This window comes from Sciurus carolinensis, chromosome 7 (genome assembly GCF_902686445.1).
Source record: "Sciurus carolinensis chromosome 7, mSciCar1.2, whole genome shotgun sequence".
In the NCBI taxonomy this organism is placed as follows: Eukaryota; Metazoa; Chordata; class Mammalia; order Rodentia; family Sciuridae; genus Sciurus; species Sciurus carolinensis.
In genome coordinates this window covers 9,825,422-9,852,681 of record NC_062219.1, presented here as the reverse complement: position 1 = coordinate 9,852,681, position 27,260 = coordinate 9,825,422, and the positions used below count along the sequence as shown (strand labels likewise).

Below are 27,260 nucleotides of genomic sequence, written 5' to 3'. Positions count from 1 at the left end.
ACCCGGGTGTGCTCACAGTGCTGGTAAAGCAGGGAGGCGGGTGACAGCTAGGTCCCAGGAGGGTGGAGGGCGTATGACAGCATTGAAGACTGAAGGCCATGGGGTCCCTTTGTCCCTGAAGACTGGGGATCCAGGTGTGATTTTTGGCCTGTGGGTGGCATCCTCAGAGCTGGCTTCTCATTTTGTTTCTCAAGAATATTCATCTTTCACTGGGAGCTCGAGAGATCGAAATAGTGAGCGGAACGATTTGCAGAGGAAAGGCCCCCAGATGGAAATCAGTGACGAGGGACAGCTCAGTGGGGACAAGCAGGGCAGTGGGAGCCATGTCATGGGAGGGGTGAGGGCAAGGAGGAGACAAAGCTGATCCTGGGGGTCTTCCCAGGGTGCCCTGGAGAATGAGGGTCACAGTGGAAGGGAGAGCTGGCACTGGGCTGGGAGAAGCCACAAGTTCTCTCTGAGGTGCATGTAAGAAAGTTGAAGCTCGCACACAGGTGAGGTGCCCCCCATCAGCCCACAGTGACTGTAGGGTCCTCGGTAGCCCCCTGCCTGCAAAGTGGAAAGAAAGAAAAGATAGTGCCTAAGAATGTCCCAGCTGCTTAGGAGACACTGCCAGTTGGGCGGGGAGCCACATGTACCTGCTTGTACGTGATGACATCTGCTCGCAGGCTCCCCAGCCTCTCAGGAGGAAGCCTCAGGAACTCAAGCCAGGAGAGTCAGGGGGCCTGGGCATCTTCCAGGAAGACTCTAGGAGGGGAACCCTGCCATCCACCATCACAGCAGTGTAACAGGGCATTATCATCCCACTAAAGGGATTGCGGTCACTTTTAATCATGACTTATTGTCCAGCTCTCCCCAAATGAAAGGATCTTCTGTGGTTGATAAATCAAATGGTAATTGATCCTGCATCTGTGGAAGCTTTCCACAGAAAGACTTTTGATCCCTAATTTGCATTCGTTGGACACTTCCCCATCTGAAGGGCACTATGGCCCAATGGGCATTGTCTGTTTTAATGGAATTTAATGGAAGGCTCAGAGTTGGCCCAAGTGCCACAGAAAACAGGACACCACGTGGCACCTTCACTGGCCTGTCCATCCTGATAGCTCTTGACATTCAGGGGGATCCCAGAAAATAGGAAGAACAGGTATCCTCAGCTCTGCTTACCGCTGCACCTGGGCACCTGGGCACCTGGGTACCTGAGCTGGCGAGCTGAATGACGTCCCCAGGGAACACTCCACAGCACCAAAGCCACAGCCTGGTTCTTCTAACTCCAGTCCTGTTCTCCTCCAGGAATGAGATGCTCCCTGGCACCACAACCAATCAGATTGGGGGAGTTTCATGGAGAATAAACATCAGATTGTATCTCATAAGATCCCAAAGAGGGGGAGGTTGTTTGGTTTTGAAAATCACCCCAGGGATCCATGAGTGTATTCTGATTGTAAAATGTTTCTAAGACCAGAAATCTAAGAGTGAAAAATGCTCCATTCTTTGGCAGAAATCTTTGTCAGTTTCTGTGTGTCCTTCCAGAGTATCCACAGAGCTGGACACACAAGTACATTCATATACCTGTATATGGCCAAGGGATTGGTGGTACCTGAAAAGGGTCCCACCCTTTGCCTTGTTCTATAATTTGATTAATTATTTCCTGGAGATATTTCTGCGTCAATACATAAATCTACCTCATTCTTTTTTGCACCATTCTATAAAATTTCAAGTGTGCATAATGACAGTGTATTCGTCTATGAATGGAGTTCAATTGCTTAATTTTTTTAACAGTTCCAAAAATGAGACAGTGAGTTTTCTTGTATGTGACTCTTTGTGCACAGTGTTGTCATTTATCAGGGATGGACAATGAGTTGTGGAATCTCTGAGTTGAGAGTTAAGCATGTTTTAAATGTTGGTAGACCTGCCAAACGGTCCTCTAAAGGGATTGCACCAACTCATCACCCCTCATCCCTACAGCCTCACCAACACTTGGTGTCAGTCTTGTTTTTGCCAATTTGATGGGGAGAGAAATATCTCATGGTTCTAATTTCTATATTCTGTATGATAATCATGTTGCATGCCTTTCTGTGACTATTGGTTTTCTCTCTCTCATCACAAGGTCGCAATCCATGCCCTGGCACCTAGATTTTGCCTTTCAACTTTACCCCCAAATTTATTTCCTTTATTTCTGTCTAATCTGTATACACCGTTTATGTTAGACACAGTAATCCGTCAGTGATGTGATTTTGTCCCTGTGGTGGGAGTCGAAATTCTTTATCTTTCCCAAGAGTTTAGTGACATGTCCCAAGACTACTTTGCATTCTCCTCCAGTAGTTTGAGAACTTTTTGGCCTCAGGGTTCTTTACACTGTTAAAAATTGAGGACCCCAAAGAGCTTTCGTTGGCGCATATTGTGCGTGCATGTGTGTGCTGTTGGTTATTTATTGTGTTTGAAAATAAAATGGAGGAAATTTCAAAGCACTGGAGTCCCCAGTGCATCATGGGCCAGGGCACCTCCCATGGGCAGCCCTGGAGGACACCTGGCACTGCAGGAGCGGGGAGGGAAACTGGCAAATGCTGTTTGGGGATTGAAGGGAATGTGGCTTTGACCTGGAGGGACCCTGAACACTTCCTGGGGACTCTGAGGGTCCGTGGACCACACTTTGAGAACCACAGTCTGTCCCTCCACCACTGATTTGAGATGCACCTTTGCCCCCTGCCCCTGAGCCTGTGTCGGGTCCCCATCCTGTCCTTTGCCACCCCGCTGTTAGCACCTCGTTTTGTTGACTGGAGTTCCCCTGTCTGCGGTCACCCAGCAGACGCGGACGGCATGCTGAACCTGAGTGTCCCAAAGTGCTAATGCTGAAGTCGTGTCGGCCCTGCCCAGAGGCCCCCGGAGCCCCTGCCACCGTCTACGCTGCCATCAGGACCCTTCTCATTATTTTTGAGAAGGCATGAAAACAGGCGACGATTCTTCTTCAGAATTTCTCACCTGTTTCTGTGACTGTTGTCATCTGGATAAAGTTTAGAGTCTGTTTGTCAAATTCCATCTTCAAAACTCCACTTGGAATTTTGACTGGGATGCCAGCAACTTCTTACACTACTTCCAGAAACTTCTTATGTGACACTCTGGACCTCCGCAGCCGTTATTGCCCTATGTTCAAGCACGCAGGAGAAGAGGATTTGAGAGAAAGGCGGTGGTCAACTGACCCTCAGGCCTGTCATTCATACACATCGCCACAGTCCCTGCCCCAGACAGTGTCAGGCATGCAGGTGACAGTGCACAGCTCTGTTTTCCTGCCCCGTCTGGGGTCAGTTAACAAACGAGGGAAGCATGCCAAACCTGAATATCTAAAAGAGCTTGGCACTGGTGTGGACTCTCCCAGGGGACTGCAGAGCCCCCGCTGCCATCTGCTCGGCCACCAGAGCGCTTCCTACTAGCAGCATGGCTATTTCATCGTAGCTGTTAGGAAAAAATAAACGATCGCAAGCAACATGCTCTCTTCTGTTTTAAACACCAGAACGCTTTGTGTCCAGCTCCCTCCCAAGTCAGAGAACTTGGGGCAGAAGGACAAGCAGGAGAACCCAGGGCCACACACCTAAGGCACACAGAGAAACACCCGCTACCACCGGGCAACCCCAGGACCTCAACAGCCAAGTGCCAAAAAGGAGAGGCCGGTGACCAAGCCCTGGACGTTGGCACTCCCCACCATTCTGGAATCTAAGAAAATCTGGTAAATAAAACACACAACACACACACACTTTTCAAAGGATTGTCTGAATTTGACACTTGGCAGAAAGTACCGTCCCCACCCTGATTGGGGCAACGTGTGGAGAAGACAGGTGATGACCTCCAGGATGGCGCGTACCTGTGGCGGGCTCCAGGGCAGCTTTAAACCTCTGAAAATTATAAGAAAATCTGTGTTTATGTGCATTTTTTCTAAGAGTAAGGCAGGAACCCAAAGTTAAAGGTACGTGGCTCCCTGATGTCTCCCCTCGTATGATTGATCCTCCGGGTCCTGGGGCTTCCCAGATGCTCTTGCCGCAGCATTTCCACGTCCATCCACGACTTCTCCCTGTCTGACTTACCTTCTCAAGCAGAGAACCCCTGTTCCCTCAGAGGAGAGAGCTGGTCCTTCCCACCCTCACCTGTCCCCTGTTCAGGGCTCGGTGCTCAGCAGGCACTTCTGGGATTGTGAGGACTCACGGAGGGACACCTGCAGGTCAGCTCTTGTTCAAGGTCATTGTCAAGACCATAAACATCTAGTACAGTGGGCAGCTGTTGGGTTAGGGGCTGTGGGGAGTTGGTAGGCACGGAGGGGCTCACCGTCTTAGTGAGGGCTGCAGGAGTGCAGAGGCTGCAGGAGTGACTGTTTTAGTTCAAAACCCTTCTCTGCAGTCAACCAATTGGTTGTTTACTCTCATTTCTCTTTTTTGCAAGATCAGTGAATGGATTTTGATACACGTAAGATGATTTCCTTTTCTTGATCTTGTGATACTGTAGATATTTTCAACATCAGGCTGGTGGGTCAGTGAGACAAGTTGTTTGGGTACCTGTGCCTCAGGTGGGAGTGGATGTGAGGGGCATGGACTCCTTCGGCTGCCACAGCTCCTTGAATCCCTCTCAAGGAACGTCCGCATCTCCCTCGGCAGGAGGCGGATCAGCAAGGACGCCAGGAACCTGCCCTGGGCGCCCCGTCTCACTGGCAGGGCTCCCCTCCAGCATTCGACTCCCAGCTCTGCTGATTCCTAAGCACAGCTCTCCCCTGCTTCCTGCCTCGGGTTCCCTCTTGGTTGCTGGGAATGCCCTTCCCCTGGGATTGCTCTGAGGGTGGTGAGTGAGTCCGTGTGAAGTCTCTGGAACGGTGCCTGACATGTGGCCAGCAATGCCGGCCATTGTTCTGAGTGATTTCTCAAGACACCCCGACTGAGGGGCTGTCAGCTGGGGTCGGGGCAGCAGAAGTGAGTGGTTTCCTTGTGTCCTCCCTTGGATTCATTTTGACACAGGGGCAGCCTAACAGCAGCTGCCTTCTGTTATTGATGGAATATTCCTGAAGCACACAAGATAGGAATACAGAAAGCTGCATTTGTTTGCTGTTACTGTAACCCTTTAAGAGTCCCCAGCCACTGGTCCCACTGCCTGCTAAGGGGGCAGTGATTGTAGATGGCTCACAAAGGGAGCAGCAGCCAGGAGATGGGCAGGAGCCCCTCTGGCTGCCGTGACTCGCCCACTGGTACGTGCTGGTTCTGTGAGGTTCACACGTATGAACGTTACATCTACCTGGATTGTCAACTTTTGGTGACACACAAGTATTTCTGAGATTGAGGTTCAGCGCTCTGCAGGATATTCAGTACACAAACCCTTCGGGTGGGTTCTTAATTCTCTCCCTTTACCTTTGATCACCTCTTGTTCCGGCTTCACACATCACCTCCTGTTTCGTCTCCCTCGGGTCTTCTCCTTCCATCTGAGACTCAGACTCATTACCGGTATCATTGCCTCTTGCATCGCCTGGTTTCCCTGACTTGGTCTCCCCTCTGGTTACCTCGTCCTTTTCCCTGGATTCCCCCTCTGCTTCCCAGTCAGTGTGGGGTGTGAATTCCACCTGGTTGCCTCTCCCCTCTTGGATGGAGCATCTCTGAGCCCTGACCTGCTGGAAAGCTTTGGAGAACAAGGTCACCAGTGAACCATGGTCCACCATCTGTGTGTCCCAAGTACACACCAGGCTCCCAGCGTAGTCATTTGCCCACTGAGTTAACCCTGGGAGAAGCAGAGGGATCACCCAGCCCAGAGGCAGCCCTGGGGAGGGGATGCTTCCCTGCACCTCTCTTATCGCCTCCGGGTCCTCAGACCATCTTCTCTGAGCACCCACCCTCTCCCCACTGGCTCTGCAGTGCTGACAGCCCACAGCAGGGAGCCCATTCGGTCCTCCCATTCTGAGCACAGCCCTGTGTGCCGAACAATGGCATCTGCTGATCGTGCTCTGACAGATCGTGACCCTGCACTGGGTGATGTATTCAGTGCTCCAAAAGATGAATTATCTCCGACCTGCAAAAATCGATGGTGACGCATCAGCATGATCGCTATAGCTTGCATCCTTGGAGGCACGAGGAAAAGGCAAGGGCTTCCTTCCCCAGCCTAAAATTCATTGCCAGTGGATGCAAGATGTATATTTAACCCCCAGACCAGCCCCGTGATGAATGGGGTCTTTCCTGAGAAACATCTGTATCTTGTAAATGGAATTTTATAAACACTTGTAGGACAAGAAAATTCTCTCATCCTTACAAATCGCCACACTCTCTGTGGCTTGATCTCATCTGTTGAAGAATGCCAAGCTGTTTCTCCTACAGCTGACACGGCTCCGGCTGTCCTGAGGAGGAAGGCACAGCTCCCAGCAGCTGGACGCGGTCTTTTATGTCAGGGACAGACTGAGAGACGGGGAAGAGGCCCCTAAGTAAGAGCGCCCCCACCCCAGGGCCATTCTGAGAAATGCCCCTGCTGGTTCAGAGGCTCAGATCCTTCTCCCCCAACTCTATGAACCAAAAATGGATGACCCGCTAACAGAAGCCTCTGACCTCAGCAGTCCTGGGGGGAGACACCTGCTGGCTGCAGTCCTCAGCCTCGGGAAGGCAAGCAGAGTCCCGACAGGGATGTCCAGTGTTTAGTCCTCCATCAAAGGCCTGCGCCACGGCCAGACCAGCACGCATGTGGGTGCATCAGTCTTTGACTCCAGCAGGAGTCACGGGAGAAGGTTAAGGTCCAGTAGGGAGGACAGCTAGGGAGCACTGCTGTAAAGTAGTGAGTGGTGCACAGGGAGCCTGCCAGAGCCACAGGGGCCCCTCTGGGCTGGGGGCAGGGGGTACAGGAGAATATGACAGGGCTCCTGTCTGGAAGGGGGTCTCCCTCTGGTTGAAGAGGAGACGGATGTGGAGGGAGAACACTCCCCACTCGCGGCCAGGCAAGGAAGGAGCCTGAGGAGCGGGGTCCAGCTCCCCAACCCCACCTCCCCCTGGCGTGAGAACCCCTCGCTCCGTGTGCTCCTTGACTGGCGCCACCGTGCTGGAGGCCGTGGTGTGCTTCTTCTCCGTCTGGTCCATCGTGGGGCTCTCGGGTTTCCACACGTACTTGATCAGCTCCAACCAGACAACAAATGAGGACGTAAGTTCCTGGCTGCAGGGGACACGGGCGTTGGGCCGTGCTGGGCAGTGGAGGAGGGAAGGGAAGGAAGAGGTCAGGGCCCGCTGCTCCCACGCATCGCACTCCAGGTGTGAGCCCTGGGAACCAACGACGCGCCCGGGAAGCATTTCCAGGTGTTGTCCTGCGTGTCTCTGTTGGGCAGCTTTGCATTCTCCCGTCCTTTTCTGATCACATCGGTTGGATACTAAGATTGGCAGAATGGCATCCAGTTCTGGCCCTGAGGAGAAGGTTCTCTCTATTCCTCTTACATAGTCTTGGAAGCAACTCATTACCCTTCCCCTAATAGAGACCACGGCAGCCTGACATCTTGAGTCTCCTTGTCATGTTAAATATCTGCTTAGTTTTTCAGGGAGAGTGCCCTGACCCTGAATTTAACTTTTTACCCGGGATCATCTATCTGCCTACATTTACAGGCCAAAAGGAGGAACAAAATCAGGAGTCATAATGATGGATATGTTTTTGATAAAATGGTCCTCGTGGCTCTTAATACTTAGATTTTGACAGAAGTCTCTATCCAGATATGAATCAGATGTCTCAGAATCGGTCAGGCTACCTTAAGCAAAAACTTGAGAAAAAATTGGTGGTGATAAAATACGTGAGACAGATGACTATTAAAACAACTAATTACGTAACTATGAACATTATAATCTGCCAGACACTTTAGCAGGACTGTGAGGCTGAATTCTTATGTCTAAATTGGAGTTTGGGGACCACATTAGCTTTTCCCGCATCCATTCATTTAATTGCCATTAGAATAGTAAATATGCATATGAAAAAATCTCCACTGGCTTGCGGGAGAGGACCCTTTAATTCCATGTGGTGTGAATAGAGATGGTTGTCCCCAAAGAATGTAACTCTCCCCCAATCTAAGCTACTGCTTGGGGGATGTTTCCAAGTTCGTAGTAAATGCCCATTTTCCTTTGGAAAAGCACTTTGGTTTCTCCTAGTGAAGACACGGATAAAGACTATTTGCATTCCTCCTGGGACCCCATGATCCCGTTGCCTGAACTTCGGCATTGGCATGAAGGATAGTGTATGCTATTGATTTTCCTTGTCTTTCAGATTAAAGGATCTTGGTCAAATAAAAGAGGTAAAGAAAATTACAATCCCTACAGCTACGGAAATATCTTTACAAATTGCTGTGTTGCCCTGTGTGGGCCCATCTCTCCAAGGTAAGATTCAGAAACGGCGGTGTTCTTCACAGACATTGGAAGAGCAAATTGTTGAGCAGCGTTAACCCAGGCCTTCCCAGGCAGAGACCCGGCCCCTACCTAGTGGAGCTGGCCACACCCACCAATGACCGAGGGCTCAGCCCTCCCCTTTGTGTCATGTAGACACAACCTTAATGAAATACAGATCTGGCTTCCTTTGGTCACACTTCACATCTGTTTTGGTCTTCAGCTGAATGTCTGTCAGATTTGGGGAATTTGAGCAGAATTTGAGCAGATTTGGGGAAGATTCCCTAAAGCTCAAGATAGGAAAATGGAAGTCTCTGGCAAACAGGGAGCAAATATAGGAAGCAGTTAGAAAACTGTAGACACTAGTGCTAAAGGCTGAGTTGTAAAGGATATAATGCTAAAATAGTTCAGGAGGGAGATCCACGTGGCCCGGAGAGTTGAGATTGCAGGATATTAACAATGCCAATATCAATCATGGCAGTAGCTGGCACTTATAGGATTCCTGTTCAGTCTTGCCGTAACTGCATTACGGGTAAGAGTTTTTAAAAGCTCACTCTGTATCTATGAGGGAGGTACCATTATCTCTCATTTTGTAGATGAGGAAATACAGGGACAGAATTTAAATCATGTGGCCAAGACCATAGCTAGAAAGTGCCACCTAGTCAAGCCACCTGCCAACAGAAACACTGTGTGTCCCTGGGGCCAGAGGACTTCTGAATCAGAACTGTTCAGGGTTGAAGTACAGCCAGGATTTGGGCATTTGTGAGTTGTGCCCCAGGAGATAATTCCCTCCTAATCAACCGACTGCTCATCAACAAGAAATGGACAAAACAGAGAAACCACAAAGGCCACTGGATTGTCTCCAAGGCAGTCCCCTGAGCACCTAGACCTCATGGAGTGAGCTCTGGGGACCCACACTTCATGTTTGTGTCAGCCTAGGTGAACTCTGAATAGGGAAGTAAAAGGAATGCAAAGAAGAAAAGGAAAGAAAGCAGGCACAGGATACGTCTAGGTCTCTCTCTAGCCATTCTGTGCCACGGCTGGTCAAAGTCATCATGGTGCCATCGGGTCACTAGGAATGGACTTTTTGTATCTTTGGCCTGGGAAGTTGGGAGCCCAGTATACCTCTCTCCTTAACTGGGCCTCCACTGACCCCAGAGCAGCTCTCAGAGGCTTCCTGGGGGAGGGAGGCAGCAGGGCCTCTGGGACGGGTTTGGCCTGCTTGCTGGGTACTTGCCCCTAGTGAAGACAGCTCCAGATCCACCTAGACCTCCTTCTTGGGTCTCCTTAGGTCAGTAGCTCTCTCAGGAAGTCCTTGAACCTTTTCAGTTTGTTCCTCATGAAGGGGTGTTGGAAGAGCAAACTGAGCATCTTTTCCCTTGTCTGAAATACACATTTGAGTCCAGAAAAGGAACTGAAAACTCTCACTCTGTCCAAATCTCTTCTCTAGTTCCTGAGTCCTAGATGTGTACATGGTACTACTCTCTCTATATAAATCAAATTGTGTCACAACCAAAATGATTTCTTTCACAACTGGATTAAATGTGCTATTTTGGTTGGGTTGGGCCATATCTCCAGGATGGCTCTGGCTCCCCCCTTCGAACTGCTTGAATTACTTGTTAAAAGGTAAACTAAGGCACATTAAATTAAAATTATTTGGGTGGGTAGAGATTGGTGAATCAGGTAGCTCCAGCCTACCCGTGATTTGGGGCTGCATGGAAAGGGCATGGGGCTTTATATAGGGTGAGAGGAGTCAAGGCCAAGGGAACATGAGATTAGTTCAGGTGGATCAGTCCAGTGGAAAGCCACTGGTCCTTGAAGCTGGCTGGTCTTCTCCTGGGAGTTCCTTTGAGAGCCTCCAATTGCAGTTCCCCTTAGACCAGGAACTCTCTCAGGAAGCCCTTGAAAGCTATTCTCTCACCTTTTGGAGGCTGAAGCCAAGGTGCAGCAGGGCTGTGCTCCCTCTGAGACTCTGGGCAGGGCGCTTCCTTGCCTCTGCCTGCTCCTAGTGGCAGCAGGCCTTCCTTGACAAGAGGTTACATCCTCCATTCTCTGCCTCTGTGACACATGGCCTCCTCCCTGTGCGCCTCCATTCCTTCCAACAACATTCCTTCCCTGTTGTCTTCTCCTCTTTTTGAGGACACTGGTCACTTGGAATAAGAGTCACCCAATTAAGTATGAACTCAAAGTAGATATATCTGCAAAGGCCTTGTTTCCAAAAAAGGTCATCCTCACAGACACCAGGGTTGGGTTCCAACATATCTTTTTGTGTGATTCGACCCAGGACATTCCCCTTCCCACCAACTCCAGTGAGCAGTGGAGCAGGAGGGAACAAAGGGCAGGGGGAAAAGCTTGACCTGACATACAGATGGCAAAGCACAGAGTGCACAAGGCTGTGCCATCACTCTGGTCCCATGCAATAGACTGGCATGTGGCAGGTGGTGGGGACACGTTTGCTGAATGAGTGTGACAAGAAGACATGGAGTTAGGTCTGCAGAGAGAAACTGGGGACAGATTGTGGCAGGAGGAGGTAAGACCAACTAGGAGTATCTCATGGTGGGGGTGCCAAGAGGGGGATGTGGGGTCTCCTGCAGGTGGTAGGTGACAAGCAACCAGTGACAGGCCTTTTAAAGGTAGAAGGGAGCCCAGCTCACACCTTCAAGCCCTGTTTCTGGCCTCTTGGGGCTTTCTTCTCTCTCTCTTGCAGCCTGATCGACAGAAGAGGGTACATCCAGCCCGACACTCCACAGCCAGCAGCGCCCTCCAACGGGATCACCATGTACGGGGCCATGCAGTCGCAGAGCGACATGGTAGGGACCGTCTGCACTGGGGGTCACTGCTCCCTCCAAAGGCTTCTCTTCTGCTTACATGTTCTCTAACCCAGTAACACACCAGGTGCCTAGCCCTGGCGGAGGGGCAGCCAGGACACCCCTGTGACTGTTGGGCTTACAGGAGAGAAAGGAAATGGCAAACTAGGCAACACCCAGGGACCGTGGCCACTGAGCCTGGCTCGCGGGTAGGGGAAGCACACACACAAGATCTCTTTGTCAAACAGCATGTAGCACGCTGATGGGAAGCCCTTCTGCAGAATCAGGGGATCCTTGTGGGTTGGGATTCACTGTCCCACCAGGGCCTGGCTGGCTGAATACTCTCCCTGGTCTGGTGCTGTCCATGGGCCCTGCGCCCCACTGCTAAGAGTACAGGGATGATCTGCCCCTTCTCCTTCCTTCAGCCAGAACCTGAGACCAGCCCTGTGCCCCTCAGCGCAAATGACTAGACCAGGTCTCCTTCATTCACAGCAAAACCTGCCTGAGACCCCTGCAAAGCGCCACGCACAGTGTGGGCTCACCATGGCAGGGAGCTTGAAGCAACTGCAGGTGGGAGTGGGCAGGAGTCTCCTGTGGACACAGGCAATCCCAGCACGGCCAGGTTCCAGCGCTTGGTGCCCTAAATTCCTTGGGTGTCTAAAGGCAGTGGCCTCCCTTAATTTCCCTTAAGAAGCTTCTTCCTTCTGCCAAGAAGCCCGTCCTTTGTCTACAGCCTGCAGGACTGCTTGCTCTTTGTAGGGCTGAATCACCCCCAGTTTGCATGCTGTGCAGATCAAAGAGCTGAATTTAAGGGTCCACAGGGAATGGGGGTTCCCGAGAGCACATGGCTTCTGTGTGTGGAGAGCTCAAGGTGAAGGTCGGCACCCCCAGGCTGTCTCTGTGAGTGAGCTGAGGAGACCATTGCATTCCTGGTCATCCTGGTGGCTCAGAAGGTCCCTGGCTTATCTGTGGCTAATGCTGGCCTCTCGTCCAGGCTGCTTTGCTTCTCTGATAACGGGTCTCCTTTAAATCGAGTATGTGTTTGTCACAGTCCCTGCCACTTCCTTCTGCGAGCAATCAGGAAGCCACTTGTTTCGTCCACACGAGTGACCCAAAGGTCACGCCCCATATTCTTCAGAGAAGGAAAATGAGCAGAGAGAATAAGAGTCAGGCTAACAAGAAAGGGGATTGCATTTATCGAGCGCTGACTATGTTCAAGGCACTTGATGATCCAATCTCATTTAATCCTAAACCAACAGTGGGAAATTGTCACCCACACTTTTTGTCAAGTTGGGAGAGCCTGTCACCTACCTGACAGCACACAGTCCCTGGTTTGTGGATCCAGAGCCCATCTGAGGACTCGAAGGTCCACCTCCACTTCACACACCGCCTTCGCGTGCACAGCCTTAAAGACAAGCATGCCCGGGCTCGGGAGCCTTCCTCGGTCATTTGCAGGTGCACAAGCAATGTCTTGTAGGGACCGTCACCAGAACTCTGACCAGGGTATACGCTGATCAGTGTATCAGGTTCCTGGGGTGTGCTAAGGACCAGCCTGGGGACTAGGGCTACAAGATTTATAGGGTACGACTCCCTCACCTTCAAGGGCCAACAGCCAGGTGAATGGACAGGTGAAGGGAACATCAGGAACCTTCATTAGAACAGACCACTGACGGCAGCAGGTGTTACGGACCCCAGCGGACTTAGGTAGCCTCACCCGGAGCTCCCCCGGCACTGACCTGCCAATGCTGTACGTCTTCTCTAGAGTTAAAAAATAAGCAAAGGCTATCTTGAAGGTGCTGCTGTCACCAGCAAGCCCCTTGAAGTCAAGAGGGGATGGGTCCCCATTAATGCTACAAACATTTAGGGAGCCCCTGCTGCATGCCTCTGAGATAGTTAGGGTAACCATGACAAGGGAAATGTGGAGGTCGCTTCTCTCCATGTGGTTCATCAGATTCACCTCTGGATCCATTCAGTCTGGAGCTGTGCTGCGGCTCCGGTTAGGGGCACACCACTACGAGCAGGGCGTGGGCATGGCAGAAGTGGTTAGGACGTCATGGCCTGTTCCTGGGGCACAGCCACCTCCCAAGCAACCAGCAACCCTGAAGGCACAGGCCCAGGTCCAGAGCCCTGGGTGAGGACCCTCAGAGGCGAAGCAGCGTGTAACAGAGAAGCAGTTGCCTGTTGCTGGCTCCACTCAGCGTCAGCTCACTTTACGAGCCCTGCTCATCTTGGGGCTGGGCACCCTGCCAGGAAGCAGGAGGACCCAGGACCCAGACTCCTCACCCTCTAGTTCTCAGCCGCATCTGGAGACAAGATCAGGTGTGAGCAGTTAGGGAGGGAGCCAGGTGTGGCATCTGCATGCCACTGAGCACCAGGCTGATCAGGAAACACAGACAGAGCTCTGGACCTGACGTGGGGACTCCAGTGCTGACCAAGGGACCAGTGGTGGCATGCGTCACCATGGAAACCGCATATGGACCTGTGGTCCTGGGTCACCTGCCCAGACCTCAGACCTCATGTCCCTGTGCCCCGCACACTTGGTATGTGTGCCCAGCACACCACCTCCGGTGGCCCTGCTCAACATCTGCACACGCGGAAGGGAGGAACTTCATCACCTCTGTGTTCAGCTCTGCCTGAAGAGCTAGCAGGAGGCTCTGAAAGCCCATGGTGTGAAGAAGCAAGCAAGGAAGGCCCATGAGGGAGCCACAGCCCTGGTGACATCTGTGCCCCGTGAGCTCAGACATACAGCTTTTCACATGTGACATCAGGACCTAGTCCTCCTGTGAAGCCCTTGGACTCCAAGGTGAGCCCTCCCTCGGCGAGCGCTGCCATCGACCTTCTCCTCGGCAGAGATGAGACTCAGAAATCTAAAGCTTCAGGAGGTGAGACCCCTGCGAGCATGGCTCCAGGTTTGTAATGTGCAGAACTGTGAATCAACCCCAAGCCAGGACCTTCCAGCCAGTGACAAAAGCTGGATACAGATGTCTCTTCCACCGGGTGAGTGCTCGGAGTCAGCCTCCCTCAACTCTCAGTTGTCTTCCTTGGCCTTTTCTTGGAGAAGAAAAGGGGATGGGAACTCCTTGTCAGAGACAGGGCTGCCGCTGCTCTCTAGATGAGTGCTTAACTTCACTCTGCCTCAGTGTTTTCATCCACAAAATGGGAACATTGGTGTCCTTACCTGGTAGCGTTGCTATGAGGAGTGAGTTAATACATATGCAAGCACTTGGCACCTTGCCTCGCACAAGGTATGTACCATAAAGGGTTAACTATGACATCATCATCGTTATCATCATCATCCTCGTCATCTCCCTGATGTCCTTGGGCATGATGGGCAAGAGCAATTGTATCCTCTCTAAGCGACTGGACAGTAGACATGATTCCGGGGAGCTAAGGCAGGAGAGGAAGACACGAGGGGACCTTGGGACCATCTTGGGTTTTGTTCTGTAGATGACGAGGAGCCCTTGCAAAGCCTCAGTTCGGTTAGTAATAGCTTCAGATTTTCATGTGGATGAAGATGGCGATGGTGCAGGAGACCTGGGTGGGGGTTTTGTGGGGTGGGGAAGGAAACATGCCACCACTGGCGCCAGAGTGAATAGAGGAGGCCCTTGCAAGAGACCTGGTGACTGGCAGGCTGGCCAGGACAACAGAGGTGGGTTCAGAAAAGCGGCAGCACAGAGTAGGCTTTGAGAATTAGGACAATGTTGGGGCCTGGGGGAGGTCGACCAGGAGGCCTCCCAGCCGGGTGAGCAACTCAGCAATGGAAGTTCAAGAAGAGGTGTAAGTAGGGGAGCCGATTTGGGCATGTGGAATCTGATGGCCCACGATTCTGATAGCTGGGACCATTGGGGAAATGCCATCAGGTAGCTGAATGGAAAGCTCAGGGAAGGTTTGCTTCCAGGTGTTGATGAAGAAATGATATGGTTGTTAGAAATTCATTCTGAAATAATGGAGATGTTCATTGATTTTACCAATTATTCTAAAGTGTCAGTCACACTGGCATTGAAAAGCAAACTATGAGACTTGCTCGTGTTGATTGTCTAAGATATTAATCCAAGTTGACCTTACATGCTGGGTGATTATTTTTTAATCAGCACTTACTATATTTTCCTTTTTCTCCATCCACCTCTGCCAGTGCTATCCCCACTAAGCCAATCAAGTGTCTTGTTCTAATTGGATACTAGAACGGTAGAGAGCAGGGTGTGGATCAGAGAACCACTTCAACGCTTTGGGGCTGTGTAGTTTTGGAGGAGTCACTTAACACTATAAACCGAAGAAGGGAACAATGACACCCAGGTTCCTGCACTGTGGTTGGAACTGCCTGAGACCCTGCCTGTTACACCTTCCCATTGCCAGTCCATAGCAGAGGGCTGGGCACTCAGTAGGGACTAGTTCAGTGTTCACTGGACTGTGTGTGAACATTTCTCTAGCAGGATCTGGCTCACGAAGGTTCTTCTTTTCCTCATTACTCCCATCTTCCGATTTTGCCACGTCTGCAGAAAGCTCCATCCAAATTGTACATTGAACTAGGAACTAGAGACAACTATTCTTTGGGCAGCGACATGTCAAGGTGGCTTCATGAAGCAGTGGCCTCCCTTGGATCAAAATGACCCATGAGAGGCAGAGGTTGTGGTTGTTTTACCCATTAGACACAGTCGGCCAGTGTCTGTGCACTTTCCCATGGACTTCTATGAAAAGTTTTAAGATCTGGAAAAAAGACTATACACACTGAAACATGAAAGTGACAGAATCAAAATCAAAATTAATAAATGTTTAATGTGTAGGAGACACATGACTATATCAACTTCATTGTTAAATTTAGCATTCATGAAAATTTCATTACGTTTGAAGAATGAGTTGTAGCTGAGTTATTCTCATTTGTAAGAATTCCCAAGCACACAGATGAATACACAGAAACCAGTACCAACTGTAAGTTAAGCAAGTTGCCCATAGATCGGTGCTTGGAAAGTCTGACTCGAAACCCCATGCCCCTCTCACTCGACTGCCTTCCCCTTGAGGAACCCAGGTTGGCTCTCTGCTTAAGGCTAGAGAAACCTTTTGGGCCCTGAGGTTCCTACCCACAGCTAGGAATGCCCCAAGTTCACGAGCACATCTTCAGAAGAGGATGAGGTGTGTTCTTTGTGGCCCCAACAAACTTAGAACTAGGACCAGATGGCAGGTGTGGGATTCAGATCCTATTCAATCCAAGAGAAAATGCCAACACCCAGAGCTCACGGAGGACAGAGTCCCCACTCCAGAGATGTCAGCCTGGGAGAGCTGAACTCCAGCAATGTTGGACAAGTGGCTTTCAGCTGCCCATTGACCTTCAGCATCCTTTCCGGTGCAGATTCAGTGGGGCAGACATTTCTGCTCATTCTGTCTTGTCACCAGCCCGACAGTGCTCCATTCCATGGTTCACTTACAGACCACTGAGGCACCTAGAGTTGGCCTTTTAATGGCTTCCATCGCTCTTTGTGGGGCTCTGTAGTGTAAGTTCCAGGCTAATGGGTACAGGAAGAGGACACGTCATGGAGCTGGGCTTGCCCCAGCAGAACCCTCACCCCACTCTCCTCTTCCCAAGTCCTTTGTGGTCACACCACATGGTGTTCACCGATTCCCATACCAGAGCAGCACGGGACCCACTGTGTTCCATTCCAGGACTTTGTCATTGAGATGTCCCACTAACCAACACGACAACCCTAAGAGGTCCTAATATTCTACAGATTAGTAAAACTGAGTCACAGAGAGCTTAAGTAAGTTTGCCTAAGGAAAATTTTGCAGTTTGAACCCAGAGTCTCTGATCTTTATGCTCGTCTGCCCTCAGCAAAGACGCATTTACAGAGACTGGGCATGAAGTGATTTTCCTCAACAATCTCTCAGTCCCAACAACCCATTATCCTCACCCTCTCTCCCTATGACAATCTACTCTTAGAAAAAGATCTAAATGAATCATTTATACCTTGAGGGGAATTTAAACCAAATTTCATGAATATATGAATTTTTCAATTATAAATGAACATTTTACCCTCTATTAAAAACACTTGTCTTTGATAATAATATAATAACAACAATAATAATCTAGTGTTTCAATGCTGTTTGTTCAGCACTATATCCCTTGTGTCTAGAATAGTCCCTGTGATGGTTAGTTTCAACAAATGTTCATTAAAAGAGTGGGGGAAAAGGAAAAAACAGAGAAAAAGATTTAAATCGACTACAATGTGCCCGACACTGGGATGAATGCCTTACATGCATTATTAACTCATTTAATCCTCACTAAACCATCTGATATGGGTATTTTAATTGCCCCTTGGAGGAGACAGGGACTCAGGATGTTAAATATCTGACATAGCCAACCAGCGGTGATCTGCAATTTCTTCCTTGGCTGCCTGAATCTAAGGTGTTTGCAATCACTGTATCTAAAGTTTCCCATGTGGGAGATCTTCTTATGGAGAGCAGGGGGACAGAGGTTTCTCCCAGGACTGGAAATCATGCCACACAACATTTCTCTGTAGAAGGATGATTAATTTTCCATAGTCAGTCACAAAACCAGACTGTGGGACTGAATGTGTAATGTCTCCATAATTTAACCTACACCTTGACCAGCAAATGTCTATCAAACATTGTCAGTTTCTACTCTATTACAATGGCAGGGCTAATTCAGGACAAATTGAGTTAACTCTTTTGTTCTCTGCTTGCTTCCCTAAGTCCAAACCATTTGCAACACTTCAGACTAGTCTAGTGGAAGTTAGGAATTTATTCACATGAAAATGTATCAGTACCCAAGTGAATCATTGACCTGTTCCATTATTGTACTGCTGGGAGTTTATCTAATTTGGGGGGTCTGAAAGCTATTGTTTTTTATTCAATTGTGATACTTTGGGGCATTTTTAAATTTTTTTTCATTCTTATTTCATTGTCTTTCTTCCCAGAGCCCCAGTTATACATATGTTAGGCCATTTATATTGGCCCCAAGGACAGAGCCTGAGGGTCTTTAAACTCTCTCTCCTTCAGGTTGCATACTTTCTTTTGATATATCTTGATGTTCGCTGAGCCTTTCTTCTGCTGCCTCAGATCTTCTGTTAAACTTATCCAGAGAAGTTTTCATTTTGGTTATTATACTTTTTATTTCTAGAATTTTCATTTGGTTCTAACACATTTTCTTATTTATTCATATACCCATTAATATTTTATTTAAACTGGACATTTTTATTCAGTAGAGGCTCTAGATTTTGTTATCTTCCTCTGAAGAATTCAGTTACTGGCTAATCACCTTGAACTTTGGTAGGCCTGTATTATATTTAGCTAGTATAGACCCATGAAAAGTTCAAGATGTTTCTCAGACCCCTTTAAGTATGTCTGTTCTGGATATCCTGTTAGTTGTTTTTTTGTTTTTTGTTTTGTTTTTTTTTTTTTCTCTTTTGGAGGGGGATGTTAGGACAGGTGTAGGGTCTTTCTTTAAGGCATGATTCTTTCTCCAAATGCATAGCCCTTCTAATGTCTTTATTGGCTGCCAGATATGAGCCATGTTAATGTTATCCTTGTCCCCAGCACTACTTACTCTCTAGTCTTTCTAGTCCTCTCTCAACCCCACTGCAACTTCTGTCTTATAAGTCTTGGGATAGAGGGTCCCCACCCTCATATGCACAGCACAGCTCCTTGCTACAGACATGTGGAGACTCCACTGGGACTTCTGGTCCACCCTCTGCACAGCATCCTCTTGGTCCTACAAACCAAGTCACTTTATCTTCCTTATATTCCAATTGGTCTTCTTCATTCAGCAAACTCTAGTTCTAGCTCTAAGCCAGGGTTGGGAAATTGCCCCTAAGAAGAAAACTGTTGGTCACAGGCTTGCTTTGTGAGTTTGCCTTCTCTCAGGGTTCGTGATCTCGCATTGTCTATTGCACACTATTTTGGCACCATTTGCTTCCAGTATTTTGGCCAGTTCTGTCTAGTCCTTATGTGCAGAGTAAAGACTAGTCCAGTATCTGTTCTCCGTCATTTCTGGGAGTAGAAGTCCTATCTCTATGACTACAGGACATGTTACAATCAATGTCACCATATGCCCCAGACACACATTTTTGCTACCCACTCTACCAATGATAAATATTGAATTAACTGTGGGATAAGATTACTCTGACCCCAAACCAGTTCCAGTGCTTACCTGAAAGGAGGAGCATGCCTAGACACTCAAGATTGAGCACCAAACTCTGCATCTTCATTTGCAGTGGGAAGAAAAATGGCAGGAAAGAGGTCCTATGTATCTTTGGTCAAATTTTGGTCTATCAATTTATTTTAGGACCAATGTCCAGATCAAGAAACCATTTCATGTATGATAAGAAAAGTGCTCCTAAGGAAATACACACTATTTTAGAAATTATAGATAATTTCTAATTTCTTTATAAGTCTTAGACAAACACTGTGATATTGCATGTCAGAAAAATTGAATGAATATTAGTAGAAACTGGCACCTAAGTACACACTAGGGCCTTATTTGTTGTCTCAGAAATGGAAAATTATCACCAGCAACCTACCATCTCATGCAAGTTGGGGTGGCAGTAGTTATCTAGTGCCTAAGTGATCTTCCTTCTACTACAAATTCTCAAGGAAGAAAATGTTAGAGACATGAAGTCACACTTAAAGCATCACAAATGGCATATGGAACAGCAGATGCGGCCTTCGCCATCTGAACTCATGAAATTCTGAGGATCCAAGATGGGATTGTGTGCAAATAGCCCTGGTGCTGAGGGCCATGTTTTCAGAACTCCTATTTTCTTCTTTATTGACTTTTGTTATTACCCAGCATGGAAGTTCTTTCTATGCCTATGTATGTATGAATATGCATGACGTTCAGTTACCGTCCAGCTTTTAGCATGCATATTTTATTTAATTGCAGAATCATTTAAATTCTAGATATAATTAGAGTCACAGTTTATGTTTATATCTGGCACTCATGGCTTCAAAGATAGTAACATAGGGCATAGTTGTTGGAAGTTTTTTAATAACATACTATATTTGCTGAACCTAATATTTTACAGACCCCTTGCTATACTCTGGGCCTGAAATGTCCCCCAAAGACCCAACTGTTGAAGACTTGGTCCCATACCTGTACGATTAATAGTGGAACCTTTAATAAGAGGTGGGGACTAGTGAGGGGAAGCTAGGTCACTGGGGGCATGCCCTTGTCGGGGATGCTGGAACCCCAGCCCCTTTCTCTCTGTGCATTCTGGTTGCCATGAGGTGAGCAGGTCCTTTATCATGCATTTCCACCATGACATATTGTGCCACCACAAGCCCAAAACAACAGAGCCAAGTAACCATACACAGAAACCATGAACCAGAATAAACCTTTCCTCCTTTTAAGTTAATTATCTCAGGTATTTTGTCACAGTAATGGAGAACTAACACATCCCTTAATCTAGCATCAAAATAAGACTAACCCAGCAGATGCATGATTTATTAAACAAGAATTACATAATCTGAAAAGTCAAATGCAGTAGATAAAAACTACTTCAATAAACTTAATAATATTAAATAAAATAACAAAAAGAAGTTCTCCTCCTAACCTCTATCTGTGTTTTAGGTGAACTTTAGAAATTTATGTCTTCTAGCATCTATAACAGAGCTTTTATAAGACTGCAGGACAGGGCTTCACAGCCAAAGAGGGATACACCATGCCTACCTCTAATACTTTTGACAGAATTGGAGCAAAAGAAAGAATTAATTTCATTCATTCTTAATTTGTATACAGATCACCTAGAAAACTCCTGGTAGCATTTAATGTGCACACTAGGTTTATTTCAGACAAGAAGTCAGCTAGGATAAATAAGATAAAATGTGTTCCAAGAGGAGCAATTTTATTTGAAAATCTACAGAATCAAGAAGGAAATAATCTCTGTGGCATTTTAAAATTGTAACATTAAGCACTGATGTGTGTGACACCCGAATGTCATAGCCATAAGCTTCTTTGCAAGTTAAGTGTTGAAACTCCATCAGGGCAATAAACCGTCCCTCATGGTGACTCACCACAAAACAGTAACACCCTGTGCTCCTACAGCAGCAGCCCCCCACTGCCCGAAGAAAGGACTTTTCATAGATAGTCCTACGGGATCGAGCTTCTATCCTGCTCCTGTTCACCATTTGACTGATTTTTGACCTAAGAAAAGGATGGCAATTTCATATGCTTCAACCTCATAGTTCATAAATACAAAACTCTGAAGGACTGTTTTGGGGACCAAAACACAAGTTTCTCCATTCGCAGTTCATAGTAGATGGATTGTTCCTGGCAAGAATCTGGGTGCTTAAATGTTTTTCCTTAAGATTATGTAACTGGTGAGATAAATTAAAACATATTATAGCTTCTTGGCATTCGCTGGGATAGTCACAGAGCCACCAAATTGGAAGAGGAAAAAAGCAAGCCGGGATGTCTCCCTCTACCGGTGGAAGGTGGAAGAGCCCTCAGATATAAAGCCAGGAAGGCAGGAGTGGGGTTTGATTCAAGGCAAGAGAAAAGAGGGAGGAAGGGAGAAGAAGAAAAAAGAAAGGAAAAAAGAAGTAGGAAGGAGATGGATGAGGGGAAAGATGGAGGGGAAGAAATTGAGCAAGGACTAATAAAGCTAAGTAGAAAATCAAGAATGGGCAAATAAGAACTAGAAGGAAAGATTTTAAATTTTAAAAAAAGGAGGGAGACTATTTTTCATGGCTCATCTCCATAGTAACCCTGAAGATATTGCCTATTTTCTCTATGAGGTCCTTAAATGGGAGTCATGACCATGAAGGTTTATCAATTCATTGTCCCTGGAATTTTGGCACAGTAGAAAATGTGAAGAAGCGCTGACTTATTTTTTTTTAATGTCATATATCCCTGAAACATTTGCTTTTTCAGTTTTTTCCTAAAGAGGAGATGTTCAAAACTGGAAAAATTAATATTATGGGAATTATAATTTCAATGGGTAGTGTCATATGCTAGCCTTGGTTGGAATCTGATAAAATCCCACAGTCTCCACTCCCAGCCCTGTTATGAGCCAACAGAAGGTTTATGTGGGCAATACGCTGCAAGTAGAGCCTGTTCTCTGTGTGCCCCTAAGTGGGGCTGCTCCCCTCAAGGGAAGCCAATTTGAAAGTAACAGCTATCTTAAAGGTCATGGGATACAGCAGGATTTAGACACCTGGGTTTGTAGTACCAGGACCTGCACCCAATGGAACCAGGTAAACTGAGGCTACTGGAGAACAGCTTAGCTATTCATATGAAAGTAGTCCCTACAGCAGGAACAACACCCCAGCTATACTTGGAGAGAGTCATCTTTAACACATTTAAACAAATCTATATAAAACAGGTGCTTAAAGTCAGAGAAGTCTGGGTTACAATAGTCTTTTGGAAAAAATTTGAGTGATTTATGGTAGTTTTTTTTTTTTTTTTTTTTTTTTAATTAAATGGTTTAGGCTAAACTTTTTCTTTCACTAATTTTTTCCCGTCCTTTCATTGATGTCCTCAAACCGTACCTACAATAAATAGGAGACCAGTTTCAACAGGTTCCGGGCCACAGCGTCCGACATAGGATTTGACCTGCATGGTTCTCAGCAAGTCCTAAGTCTGAGCAAGGTAAAGCTCTGGGTGGGCACAGGAGTGGACCCGGGTCTTGAGGGGCCTGTGTCATGCCATGGGTGTTAAGAAAGGAAATCAGTATGCAAGATACAAGGCCTTGGAAGGGGCTATGCCAGCAAGGTGCCCTGGAGCTTCCGATTCCTTAGCTAAATAGGACTCCACCTCTTGTTCTGTGTTATTTAAGTCAGCGAAGTGATGCTCATAGCTGAAAGTCTGAGAAGGTGCCTCAGACTCAACATCAACTTTTCCAGTGACCTTCACTGTCCAGTGTCAGCAGCCACATTATTTCCAGAAGGTTCTGGTGGGTGTCCATGAGCTCTGCTGTCAGGCTTGAATGGGAGAGAAGGGTCAGGGAGGTGGGGAAGGGTACCTTTGTGGGGGAAATCACAAAGTAGGAGAATGGACAACAGAGTGAGGAACAGAGGGGAAGAGAGAAAGGGACGGGGAGAAAGAGAAGGAGGGAGAAAGACACTGGGGGCGGGGAGGGGGGCAGAGGGAGGTCTCGGCCTCCCTTGTGCTCCTACCTTGGCTTTGGAAAGCCTTCCAGCTCTAACCCTACATATTTTCCTAAGCGTCCTTAAGAGCCAGTGACAAAGTACTTGGGCTGAGCCCCAAAATAGAATCTGCCAATTGGTTTTCAGTAAAAAGGTCGACAGAGACAAGCAAATCTAATTTGCAATTTCCTCGTTCCTTGGGGCAGGGGGAACGTGTGAACAGAAAGCACAGGAAGAGTGAGGACCGAGGGGGAGGTTGACAACAAGACTCAGGAAGGGCCCTAGGATTGCGAGCCGGAGGCCCCTGCCCAGTCTCCGCCCTGGCTCCATACGCAGGGCATCCGGCAAATCGAAGCTGCCCAACAGGAAGCAGGAGCCTTGTGGCCGCTCAGTCTCTGCCACGAAGTATATTCCTAAAATGGTCTTTGCAAAGCACAGCTCGCCGGCTGCCAGCACTGGGTCTCAAAGACGAATGTTTACTCTGCAAAGCTGCTCTTCTTCCGCCACTGCCCTGGCAAGGCCAGGCCCATGCCCTGAACAGAGCTGGAGCCAGCCTGCCTGACCACCACCATCCACAGGCGGACAGCCACCACCAAGCATCCACACCCTGGTCCAGAGTCCCTGTAAGAGCAGAGAAAGCTACTCAGCTGCTCCCCTGATGGCAAGGAAAAGGAAACACTGACCTTCACGAAAGGACCATTAATGCTGGACAGTCAATCCATTGCGAGTACTTTTTAATGGCCTTTTCATCTCCTCCAAATAAGCCCCACCCACTCCCCAGCCCCTTCCCACCCTCCCTGGCCTTGCCCCAGGTCTCTGTGTGGTTGGAGTCCCCTTGGCCAGAAGGAAGCATGATAGAAAAGCAGGAGTTTCCCCTGAGACTGGCTTTCCCTCCTCAAGCCTTTCCTGTGAGCCTCACTCCTGCCTGGAACCAAGGGCTTTGAACTTCTAAAGCCTGCCAATTTCTGAGAGTCTGCAGCTCCGCAACCTTCTCCTGTAGGCTCAAGGCCAGGACAGGATGTAGTCTACACTTGTGACTTTAGAAAGAAAGTCTCTGGGATGGCTGGGATGGGCACACTCTGCTGCAAATGAAGCGAGCCCCTGAGATTGCAAGTCCAGGTGAGCTCTGGTCCCATTAAGGCTCCTCCTTTGCACGCATTTTGCATCACTGCTGGGGCTGGAGGTCAAGGTCAGTGGCAGTTTGGGGTGCACCTGAGCCACTGGCTGTTACTACCTGGCTCTTTAGTAACACTCCAGTTCTGAAAAGGAGCAGGAGATAATAAGTCAAGCAACATTTATTAGGTACCTACTGTGTGCAAAAGTTCAAATGGTTTGCAGTAGAACTATTCAAGCTTCAGACGCTGGATCCATCCCTTGATTTCATCTTTGAGGTCTGAAGCTCAGGTCCAACCCACCTGAGCCTTGGTCTCCATCTGTAAAGAGCAGAAACATGATTATTAGGAGAATTAAAGAAACACAGCAGGGCACCCAGCTAATAACTAGAACAGTCACAGGGTGCTCCCCTGATACCCACACCATTCCTCCTTCTTGCTGCAGGAAAGCTGCTTCTGAATCTCAAGGGACTGACTGCAGAGGGTCAAGTTTAGGATTTCCACCTCCTGGGAAGTGTATTCTAGCTCTCATAGTTCAAGGAGAGAGTCTGCTGAACAAACAGGGATTTTACTCTGTTTTCTTTGCCAGTGATTAAAGTGAAACAAAGGACGTAAGATAGAGGTGAGGTGACTTCTGAACCCTTGGAAGAAAGGGAAGTCTTCTCAAATGCTGGCATCCTCACGCCCCAGGAGCTCCCTTCATGGTTCCTGAGGCTGATGAAAACCTGGCAGGAATTCTAGGCCTTTGCAGAACAGTGTGATCCAAACCCCAGGGCTTCTGTGAACTTTGTATCTTTCTTTTCTTCTTTTGGTCAAAAAGACGTAACCTTTTTAAGTACAGCTCAGTGGAATTCAGTCACTATCATATTGCTCTGCAGACATCACCACCCTCTATCTCCAGAACTTTTTCATCTTCACAAACTGAAACTCTGTCCCCATTAAACAAGCACCTCCCAGGCCCCTCCCTCGGCCACCCCCATTCTGTCTTCTGGCCATGAACCTGACTACTCCAGGTACCTGGTCAGTGGAATCATACAGCACTTGTCTTTCTGTGTCTGGCTTATTTTACATAGTGTGACATCCTCGAGCCTCATCCTGGTTGTAATGTGTCAGAATCCCCTTCCTGAGACCCAAGCATATCTCTTTGTACAAACAGACCACGTTGTTTGTGCACTCAGCCATCGATCCATCTCCGATTGCTTTTGCCTTTTGAACTATTATGAATAACACTGTGAATGTGGGTGTACTTTAAGAACAATATGGTTAAAAAAAAAAAAAAAAGGTTTTCAGCACATAAGCAACTGCCTCAGACTGCTTTAGATGATAAAAAGCCTGGTACTCAGTCCATGGGATTGTTTTAAAATTACATCCTTTTAAGTTGGCAACAGAGGGCACGGGCATCACGGCCGGGGACTGCATGCTACTTCCATCGAGGTGTTGGTCTTTGCCAGCTGCGGGCGGGGGGGGGGGGGGGGTCTTTCTCCAGATGCACCTGGGCTACTGTGCCAGCTCCTGCCCCGACCCGGGCGCTGCTAACCGTTTTTCTCTTCTTACACCCTCTCTCCCGCCCTGCCTCCCTTTCCCTTTCATCTCCGCCTTCTCTCTGCTGGCTCCTGCTGCCCTCCAGTGCGACCAAGACCAGTGCATTCAGAGCACCAAATTCGTTTTGCAGGCCGCAGCCACTCCCCTGCTGCAGAGCGAGCCCAGCCTCACCAGCGACGAGATGCACCTGCCGGGAAAGCCCGGCCTGGGCACGCCGTGCACCAGCCTGACGCTGGGCCAGCCCACGCCGCCCTCCTCCATGCCCAACCTCGCCGCAGAGGCCACGCTCTCGGACATTATGCCCTTGAAGGACGAGCACGGGGGCCACCAGTTCCTGACCCCCGACGAGGCGCCCTCGCCCCCGCGCATGCTGGGGGCCGGCAGCCCGCTGGCGCACAGCCGCACCATGCACGTGCTGGGCCTGGCCAGCCAGGACTCTCTGCACGAAGACTCCGTGCGGGGCCTGGTGAAGCTCAGCTCCGTGTGACCCGTGTGGCGACCCCAGGACCGACCAAGGGGTGCACCGCGGCATGGAGATGACAGTCCGGGCCTGGGGTACAGAGACCCGCTCAGAAAGCCAGGGCAGCCCCGTCTCACGGCAGAGGGCCAGCAGGCTCCGGAAACTCGGAGCTTGGTTTTATTTGAATTTTCTTCCCACCCTGAGCGCTTGGACAATAACGAATATAGAGAAGAGGCTCTTTTCAGGCTTTCGGGACCTGCAGGGTGGGCCTGGGGAGGGAGGACCCTCGAGGGCGCACCCAACCCGGGAAGAAAAGATGCCGCCCTGGCTGCTGCTCTGGGGAGGGACAGGCGGCAGGTTTCTGACATCTGGCCAGATGGCGATTGCACTTAAGTGTTACGCTACTAATATTTGAAACAGACACGCCGTTCCATTTGTTAATTTAAAAAATACTGAAGTTCTAAAGGGAAAAAAACAGACCGGATGTGGATTTGCATGCCACGCTACCGTCTACGTTACAGTGGTGTTGGTATTCCAAGGAAATGCTGCTTTCTTTCCTTCTTCCTTTCCTCCTTTTTTTTTTTTTTTTTTTTTTTTTTTTTTTTTTTTTTTGTGGATTTTCCAGTGCTGTTTTGTTGACAGGCAGCGGTGGGATGCAGCCCAGTGGGCAGTGCCATTGGTGGCTGCTTATTCAACATGGTTCTTTGTGAATGGGGAGCATCTGGGCTGCTGGGGTTTATCCCATCCAGGGCCCTTGAACCTCTGCCTAGGGGTCAGATGGGGTGCCGTGTTGTGCTGCCCTGCAGTCTTCACGTCCTTGTGTCATCAACTCCCCGTGGACAGCCAATAAAATGACATCCTCTGTTACTTCGGATCTGCGTGCAGTCGTCCT

The 27,260-nt window shown here is 48.7% G+C and overlaps 1 protein-coding gene across 3 annotated transcripts in view; it reads left to right on the top strand.

Moving 5' to 3' along the window:
• Zdhhc14 (zinc finger DHHC-type palmitoyltransferase 14) overlaps window positions 1-26,934 on the top strand; it is a 264,704-nt gene extending 237,770 nt beyond the window's left edge. The window contains exons 6-9 of one of the 3 annotated variants that reach the window (XM_047558180.1): window positions 7,035-7,137; window positions 8,239-8,348; window positions 11,062-11,164; window positions 26,039-26,934. In XM_047558180.1, the coding sequence (XP_047414136.1) occupies window positions 7,035-7,137; window positions 8,239-8,348; window positions 11,062-11,164; window positions 26,039-26,395 (673 nt within the window). In that variant the 3' untranslated portion in view covers window positions 26,396-26,934. Of the gene's footprint in view, window positions 1-7,034; window positions 7,138-8,238; window positions 8,349-11,061; window positions 11,165-22,670; window positions 23,179-25,993 lie in introns of those variants that run through there. The other 2 variants (XM_047558179.1, XM_047558181.1) reach the window with 2 other exon arrangements.
• Window positions 26,935-27,260: the final 326 nt, after the last annotated feature.